Source organism: Triticum dicoccoides, chromosome 2A (genome assembly GCF_002162155.2).
Source record: "Triticum dicoccoides isolate Atlit2015 ecotype Zavitan chromosome 2A, WEW_v2.0, whole genome shotgun sequence".
Classification (NCBI taxonomy): Eukaryota; Viridiplantae; Streptophyta; class Magnoliopsida; order Poales; family Poaceae; genus Triticum; species Triticum dicoccoides.
The window spans coordinates 738,925,600-738,935,156 of NC_041382.1; the positions used below are offsets into that span (position 1 = coordinate 738,925,600).

The 9,557-nt window shown below is 41.4% G+C and overlaps 1 protein-coding gene across 1 annotated transcript; it reads left to right on the forward strand.

The window, feature by feature from the left end:
• The first annotated feature begins 4,743 nt into the window (after nt 1-4,743).
• LOC119356813 (putative serine/threonine-protein kinase-like protein CCR3) lies at nt 4,744-6,555 on the forward strand. The gene is made up of 2 exons (XM_037623801.1): nt 4,744-5,307; nt 5,390-6,555. Exons 1-2 carry the CDS (start codon nt 4,831-4,833, stop codon nt 6,341-6,343), a joined length of 1,431 nt encoding a protein of 476 aa, XP_037479698.1. The 5' UTR covers nt 4,744-4,830; the 3' UTR covers nt 6,344-6,555.
• The last annotated feature ends 3,002 nt before the right edge of the window (nt 6,556-9,557 follow it).

Here is a 9,557-nt window from a genome sequence, read left to right on the forward strand (position 1 = left end):
TGTATTCTAAGCATACAAATTCTTGAAAGACTGCATGCATGTCAAAAGGCTACATATCAGGTGCTACAAAGCTTGGTGTGCTCCCACGGTCCAAGCTGTTGTCTAATCTGAATCCTAGGGGAAGATGAAGTAGATAGAATAACCACATATGTCCTACAACATAAAGCATTTTTCTATCTGTTTGATAAGCTATGTTGTGCTGCATTACCACATCTGATATGCAAGTCCATTCTGATATACCCGAAGTCCCCTACCATGGAGAAATATATGCTGCTAAGAGCCTAAGAGAGGGAGTCGGTAGTTATATTGTCTACTAAAAGACCAGTTTCAGGCTTCTTGCAAGTATATATGCTAAAGCTCTTCGGGTTTTTTTTTGAGATAAAAAGCCTAGCATGCATTTCTCCCTTATGCTGATTTCCTTATTTTCCTAGATATGTTGCACAAGGCTAGGAGCCAACATTCTTGTAACCGATGGTGTACGGCCGTTTGCCAACAACAATTCTAGAATTTCCTCTCAAAACATGAATTTTTGAATTAGCAGTAGCTTTGAATGTTGAGCTGCCGAATCATATGCTATTGAGTTATGCATTTATGCAGAAAATTCATGTACTCAAGGAGAATGTTAAATTATTTCTTTAATTTGATATTCTCAATAATAGACAATATCTGTTTTTACACGTTTCTTGTGGTCACAAAAGCGTTATCTTCATATTGTGTTCAAAGAGTAAGGTGAGACAAACATTGGCATTGCACTACGTGTAAATAAGAACAAAAATTCATGTCATTATCTCTCACGATATGTGAAGATCATTCCATTGATTTGCTAACAGTAATAAAAAGGTTTAATGTGATGGTAAGGTCAAATGATAAACTTTAAAGCAACAACAATGCTAAAACTAGGACGGACAAAGAGAACGAAGGTAGATGGGAAGGAGGGTAGGGAGGTAGATGATGCTTTTGTAAGCAAATAAGCGGGGGAGATAACGGAAATCCAACTCGGTGCCCAGGCTCATCTGCTCCCGCTTAGGAAAAAAATACTAGAAAAATTCCAATTTTTTTGAGTGGTAGATAATTTGATGCGTGAGGTCCGCTCAAAATTTCAACTCATTTGGCCATCTGAGCAGCTCTCGGCAAAAAAGACAAATCGGGTCAGAACAGTGTGTGAACAGTAAACATTTTTACAGACCCCGATTTTGTCTTTTTTGCCGAGAGCTTCTCAGATGTCCAAATGGGTTGAAATTTGGAGTGGACCTCACGCATCAAATTATCTATCACCCAAATTTTTTTTGGATTTTTTTGATTTTTTTAGCATTTGTTTTGATTTTTTTTTTCTGAGAGGGGGTGCAGATGACCCCGGGAGCAGAAACTCCGCGTCCAGGAGATAATTGGCATTTGTCGTTGGTATATCAATGAAAACTACATGAAGTCATGCTTGACATACAATTCTGAATTAGAACAATTGGGTGATACTCCCTTTGTAAAGTAGTGATCTAAACGCTCTTATAGTTCTTTACAAAGGGAGTACATGTGTTTTTGTTATTCTATTGCCAACACATTAGAATAATTGTATGATCCATGTGTTTTTGTTATTCCGTGGCAACGCACGGGCGTCAAACTAGCCACATATACTAGAGGGATATGCGCACCTTGCCGTGCGAGTTTTCTTTTTGGTGTGTTTTTATTTTTGTTTTCTTTTCAGGCTGTTATTCCGGTCGGTTTCTTGGTTTTATTTGTGTTTGTGTGGGGCGGTATGGGTTCAAGCTGGTTCGGTTCTGTGAGTCGATTATAAATTTGTGGTCAATGTGTACCTACTCTTTGCGTTTTTGGTACGAGTTACATGCCGTCGTTGCATTTCGAACCTTGTGGCCATTGGAGCGTTGCGTTGTCGAACCGTGGGGCGATTGGAGAGGCTAAGCGGACACATGTTTTTCTTGCTGCCATCTCATGCTGCTTCCGGACGTTGTTTTCTATAAGTTCTTGCCCTTTCTCCTGTTATGTTTTTTTGAGAACTTCTCCTGTTATGTAGGGATGACAATTCCTGAGTGGGCCGTCAATCAGTTGGGCTCCGTTGGTTGCCAGCTGTTTCCCGTGGCCCGGTCTTCAAAAAGTGTAAAATCCCGTGGCCAGGAAGAATTTGACAATAATGTTTCGATGTCCTTCCTCTCATCTCATGAGTTTGACAATAATGTTTCTGATGTCCTTCCTCTCATCACACTGTCTTTCTGCTCCATGTATTGTTGTGTGGCAGTCCTATATGTGGCATCTAGACATTTGACGTAGCCGCCACCGGTCAGCTCATCTGCGTGATTCTCGCTAGCTGATGTCGCCCTTTTCCTCATCTGGTTCATTCCCCAATTTTCCATGGCTAGGTCTTCTTCCCTCCCCAAATCCGCACCTTCTAGCCTTCTATTTTTTTTCCTGCTACAACATGTATTGGGCATATCTTCTTTTGCTCCAGAGTGAAAAAAAACTTCGAATGTAGAGTTGATCTAGCACTGATATTGAGAGTAAAGTCATGTTATTTTTGTAAACAAATTATATATGCACTAATGAAAGGTCATTCTCTGGTAATTATATCATTGCAAATTATGTGGTTGCTTGATATTTCCCCCTCCTATTTTGTGTGTCACTCTCCGCCACTGGGTGGAGGTGCTGACTGCGTCGAGCTAGAGGGATTGTGGCGTGCTGACATGGAACAACAGTGTGTAAATGCCATAGTTAACGGTGCAAGTGATGCGCTGGACACGCCATTTTTTAATGCTAAGTGTATGCTCATGTGAGACGTTGTGCAATCCACGAGATGTGAGGAAGGACATCAAAACATTATTGTCAACTTCATAACCTTCTATGAAAAATCCTATAAAATGAGATGACATGCATCTCAAATCCTATGAGTAGGAATAGGAAAGAAGATGTCATTTGATTCACTTCATAGGATTTTTTTCCATTGAGTCTAGGCTAATGTTTATTTTCCTATGAAATATGCAGGATAGGAAGAATTCTTCCATAGGAATAGGATTCCATTCCTACAAACCAAAGGAGTCTAAAGGATTTTTTCCTACAAAAATTCTATCCTATGGGATCCCTACAAAAATCCTACAAACCAAAAAAGGCCTAAACTGTGTATGAACACAAACTTGGAAATGGTGCAAATGGTCAAAAGCTTCTAATTTGTATTTAAGGGGACAGTCCCACCAAAGTGAAAATAATCATCAAAAATTACCAAGTAAATTGAAAGCCAAAAACACTAAGAATCAGGGACATGCACAAGCCACAATGTAGTAGTTCAAATGGAAATCTGGAAACATGTGTTGAACTTAAAAAAAGGGATTATGCATGCACATTTTTGCCAATGCAACAGGCATGGCAAGCGTGTGCCCATGCATGCACTCAAATTTGTGAATCTTTTTGTTAAAAAAATTGTCCCCACACAAAAATTCGCATATTTTGTAATAAAATTGAATTTAAAACAGATTGAAAATTTTAGGAATAAGTTCATGAATTTTATTATTTTAATTTTAAAAATTTCAAGCATTTGAAAATTATAGGAAAAAACCCAGAATAAAACGAAACAACACTCTGTTTAAAAATACACGAAAAAACCATCCTGAAAGTTCACAAAGTCATATTTGCCATATAGGAAGCGTAAAAGAAAGCAAGTGGGCACAACAAGTAACCTAGCCCAGTTGGTTACTAGAATTAGAAGTAAACCTTGAGAATTGGAGTTCAAATCCATGCAGGGCACATTTCTTGAAGATTAAAAAAGAGAGAAAATGAAGCTATACGCCAGGCCGTGTACGTACCGCGTATCCGCGCACTCAGCATGGGCGACGTATATTCTAAAAAGACCATCCTATCTTTTATTATAAAAAAGTATGAAGAGATCACCTTCATTAATGTGTTTAGGGGGTTCTACCAAGCAAAAGTGTTATCATAGCTACTAGCAATAGCAAAACCATGAAGAATGTGATCAGTAGTTCCAAAACCAAGCAAAAGTGTTATCATAGCTACTAGCAATAGCAAAACCATGAAGAATGTGATCAGTAGTTCCAAAACCACAAAAGTGTTATTATAGCCCGTTCTTACCGTGTTCACGGCCCAGCTAGCCTGCCATCGGTTCTATTTTTTATAACATGCAGGAAGAGCCCGAGCTTGTGCTGTATGTTTTGGAAAGGGAATCGATCGTAATTTGTACCCCTAAAAAACTAAGATTTGTTTTTATTTATACCCATTCTACCTTTTTTTGTTCCCTCAGTTATTCCATCCAGCCAATGTATATCGCAATAATTTAGATCCTCACAAACATCATACGATTACACAATTTGTTTTGTACAAAACTAAAATTGCATGTAGTGCATAAAAATGTGCAATCAATTAGTTAACCAACTATTAGATGAAAACTGGTGCCAAAGTTTTTAGTTATTTTTTTGGCAGAGGGTAATTTTTTTACCCGAGTTTTGAAGTAGATAACAAGACTCAGTTAACAAAGTACTTCCTTCATTTTAAAATACATTGCATATTAGTTTTATTTTAAGTTAGACTTTGTAAAATTTGACTAAATTTATGGAAGAAAAAACAAATCAACACCATCCGAGAATAGTGATAGTTTTTTATAATTAATCCTAGATATATAGAGAAATAATGCGGAGTACCATAACGCGGAGTGGGCGACGACCCGGCCGTCCTGCGAGGCAGCGACCCATAGCGACCATACACGCGTTATCGGGGTTCTACGTATATCCACCTCTTCTTCTCGTGGGTCTGTGGCTTGACTGCAGTACTAATTACCGTTTGCTAGTTGGTATACAGTGCAGCCTGGTGCCATCTGCCATGGCGGCCACGGCGGCGAGTCTGGCGGGTTTGGCGACGGTGGCCCAGCTGGCTTTGTACGTCCACGGGCTGGTCACGAAGATCACCGGGGCGGCGGAGACTGCCCGGCAGAACAAGCTGGAGTGCAAGAATCTCGCGAGCCGCGTATCCGTGATCGGCGACCTGCTGCTGCAGCTGCAGGACCCGGCGGTGGCGCAGCCGCTGGCCGGGCTGGGCCACACGCTCCAGGAGGCGCACGATCTCGTCGTCGCTTGCCAGAGGTGGAGCGCGCGCCGGAAGTTCTTGTACGCCGACGACCAGGCCGAGAGGTTCAGGGAAGTCAACCGCAGGATCGACTCCCACCTCATCCTCATCCCCTTGCTCAGCCATATCTCCATTACCCGCCGCCTCGACCAGGTCTGTCCTCCGAATCCCACCAGCGTTCTTCTACCAGTAGCGCCAACAATGGTTGTTGGATCTGCTTCTGCGCAGCTGCAGGTACGTACATATCCACCACAGTGAGAAGAACCATTTTCATCTTGTTGGTTTTGCAGCTTAATTAACCCATCGTCTTCCATAGGAGCCTGCGATGGTCCAGTATGCAGCTGTGGAGTTCGCGTCGGCGGAGATCGCGGTCTTGACCGGAAACTTCGGCCATGTGCTCAGCGAGGACGGCTCCGCAACGGTGTACAAGGGTCGTCTTCACCACGGCCTGGAGGTGGCGGTGAAGAACCTGAAGAATCACGGGCAGCAACGCCACGAACAAGAGGGTGCGTTCGTGGCGGAGCTCGAGACCCTCTGCCACCTCCGTCACGACCACGTCGTGCCCCTCGTGGGCTGGTGCGCGGAGGACGACGATCGCATGTTCGTCTACCAGTACCAGCACACGAGCAACGGCACGCTCAGGGACCACCTGCAGGGCGGCGGCTTTGCGTCGCCGGTGACGTCGTCCTGGAAGGCGCGTGTCATGGCGCTGCTGGGCGCGTCCAGGGCCATCGACCACCTGCACCGCGTGGCCACTCCGCGGATCATCCACCGCAACGTCAGCTCGTCCAGCATCCTTCTGGACGAGAGCTGGGCGGCCCGCGTGTCCGGCTTCGGCGCGGCGGTTTTGCAAGAGCCGACGGCCGACGGCCAGCTCGTCGGGGAGGTTGCCGGTACGTTGGGGTACATCGACCCGGAGTACCACCGCACGCGGCGTGTGAGTCCGGCGAGCGACGTGTACAGCTTCGGCGTCGTCATGCTGGAGTTGCTGACCGGTAGGCCGCCTAGCTGGGAGAGTAAGGACCCGAACACCTTGGCTGGCTTTGCTGCCCCGATCATCGAGAGGGGGGACCTGGGGTCTGTGCTGGACCGGCGCCCGTCGCCGGCGCCGACCCCGGGGCAGATGGAGGCGCTGAAGCTCGTGGCCTACACGGCAGCACGCTGTCTGTGGCCACAGCCACAGGACCGCCCCGCCATGTCAAACGTGGTGACCAACCTCGAGGCGGCGCTCGGGCTCATAGACAGCGATGAGCCTAAGCAAAGCTATTAGAGCCAGCTAGCGATGATGACTCGCCAAGACGTAAACTGCGTCACAACGATACGTACCTTTAGCTTGTAAACATGGTCTAGTTAGAATAGACCTCTCGATCGGCCGGCCGGTTTGTTGGGTGCTGAAATGAAATTTACTGTTGTGAACTTATAATTCTTTGTTTTTGCTTTTAGATTGCTCATTACATAATTTGAATGACAAGCTTTCCAATATTTACTGTCATCTTTGCAACATGCAAAAAAATTATACGACTAGTCGTAGAACATGATTATTCAAACGTGCACCCTACCTATCTAGGAGAGCGTAATCCATTGTTGTTGTTTTGTCGATGCCTCTGCTTTCAATGAAATGCATATACCAGTTACTTTCAAAAATACCGGCAAGTACCAAGAATAATATATCATGTTATTTTAAAATAATCTTTTTACAAAATCTAAATATGGAAGACCTAAAAAAATCAATATTTGGAAAAAAAATATCCTAAATGCAAGTTTCAAAATTCGAAAACTGGTAACGATATGAAATATATTAAAAATTAACTGAAATAAGAAGGGAAAATGAAATGATTACATGCAGCTATCATGCATGGTTTGAAAAAAGTGTGCATTGTCTGTGGAATCTTTTGAAAATTGACTAATATATGTCCAAATAATCTAAATTGGTGTGAATATTTACAAAATTAATTTGTTTAATTAAGTGAATTCTCTAAAATAATATGATTTACTTTGAAATAAAAAACATGACCTTTTAAACAATTATGTTGAGGTTTCCACATTCTAATCGGTTTGTTTAAATTATTATAGGGAGACTATATTGTTCGCAAAAGAATTATGAAAAAACTCATAAATAAACACACAAAATTTATTGAATTTCCGAAACATTTCACAAAGATCTCACCCGAATGTCTGTTTTTAACCATATACAAATCAAATTAAACTATCTCAATGTGTTTCAAAGTTGTGAATTTTTTTCACAATAAAAGATTAAATTATTTTGGAGATATTTAACTACTAAAATTTATTAAAATTTGAAAATTAATATTTTTTATTTGTGGCCCCATGTTATGAAGTGTGCATACAAGATTGAATATAGAGCAATACATGAAATTAGATTAGAATATATGTTTTGTACCCTTATACTAATAAATTTTCTTTCTTGGACATATCTCATGGTCCATGACAGAAAACACTTGTACTACTCGTTTCGACATCTCTTTTTATTTTCCATCTTAGACAACATCTTTGTGTTAAACTAATTTATTTGTCACTATGTTAAGATGAGTGGGTTGAACAACAAAAAAGCTTACTATTAAATGAGCCCACGTGGTAATTATTGTATTGATGTTCCATCGTCTAAAATTCTCCCCACTAAGGGTATATGCGTCGAACACTCCCCCAATGACCTCACAACTGATTGAATCGGTTTTATCTCACACTCTCAAAGTAACCTACCCTTCCCCTAGCGATCCATGTGGCGTCCCTATACTACACATAGGGTTCTTTTTCATCTTGAGTGTGAAATTAAATTCAAAGTTCAATACTTAGTGATAAACTAAAATAGAGGAAGAAAGGGATTCAAAGGAGGCATTCATCAATCCAAACAAGTCCCTAGTTTCTTCAGATGTGTATTATAGTGAAATTATTCCTAGAAACTGCAAGATATGGGACGCGGAGTTTCTGCACCCGAGCTCAAATGAGCTCGGGTGAACAGTAAAATCAAAACTAAATCAATTTTTTTTTTAAATCCAATTTTTTTTGGAAGAAACATTGACAAAAGTTCTAAGTGCTTGCAAAAATTCGCCATGAAATCACATTTCTAGAAGGCGTGGCAAAAAAAACAAAATCAGTACTCTGAAAAAGCTATTTTCAAAAGCATTTTGGAGCACTGAATTTGTTTTTTCCACGCTTTACAGGAATGTGATTTCATGATGAATTTTTGCAAGCACTTAGAACTTTTGTCAATGTTTCTCCCAAAAAAATTTGGAATTTTTTGAATTTTTTTTGATTTTACTGTTCACCGAGCTCAAATGAGCTCGGGAGCAGAAAGGCACTTTCGCAAGATATGTCACAATTCTAAGGTGAGAATGGGAAGTCCACCTTTTATCATTGTTGGTGTGGAAAAAAGGTGAAGAGTGACGGGGGGCTTCATAGTTTTTTGTTTCGTTTTAAAGAGAGGCGACCTCCATTGTTCGGGGGAATGGGATCCATGACTTGTGTTAGTTGGATAAGAAGGTCAAGTTTGTGGTGCCAGAGGTGGTGGCCAATCGATGACATAAATGGCGCCGAATGGTTTGTGGAGAGGAAGGAAAGGTGAGAACGATGAAGCTCTATGTTGTGATTATGGTATTATCTTATATTTAGTTAGAATTATTAGAATGGTAAGTTGGTTTAGGATCATAGAAATGCATGTCTCGATGGAGAAAGAGATGGAAGAGTCATTTCAGACAAGATGTAGGAATGGACGAAAAGGACGAGACAACAAGAATAGAGAGGGATGACAATAAGATCCTAGTAGCTGGAGGACAAATAGCTAGAGTTGAAGCCTATCACAGTTGACATCGAATGATGATACAATTGGTGCGGGTGAATGCGGTCAGTTTGCTATGCCCACTCCTTATTATCCAAACTATGGTGAGACACTCTATTTATCACAATCCGTCGATGGTGACAACTAAACCATGGAAGAGATTCGTCATATTTTCATACGACAATACCCCACAGTATCACAATGATGCATAGTGAACTAGGCAGATAGGGGATTTGAGTTGTGTTTGCCTTGACATGGTCGAAGAAGGTGCTCAATATGTGCACTTGTACAAAGCCCCTTTGAGCAATGTCTTTGTAGAGGTGTTCGTTTCTCTATGGCAACACTTCTATACCATACTAGTATATATAAAGACAACTGGACATTGTTACTGTTATCCATGCATAATGTCAAATGAAATTAGGGCTAACACATACTTATTATACAATATATCTTTTTGGGATAATCATCCGATGTGATACTAATGGATGGAGATAATTATGTATCATTTTTCTTATGCACTCTTTAACTTTCATTGGAGGACACTCGTTTCATTAAGAAAATCATTAGACATTTGGAATGGGTAGGTCATGTGCATGTAGCTAGATAGTAGACTTTGCTGGAAAAACTACCAAGGCTACCAGTGGAACCTTGTTACACTTACAAACTTACACGAAGTTATACCCCCCCC

Bases quoted from the DNA above. Each gene is read 5' to 3' on its own strand.
- LOC119356813 (XM_037623801.1), top strand. From the start codon at position 4,831: ATGGCGGCCACGGCGGCGAGTCTGGCGGGTTTGGCGACGGTGGCCCAG. The intron at 5,308-5,389 runs GTACGTACATAT...CGTCTTCCATAG, and splicing joins CTGCTTCTGCGCAGCTGCAG to GAGCCTGCGATGGTCCAGTA.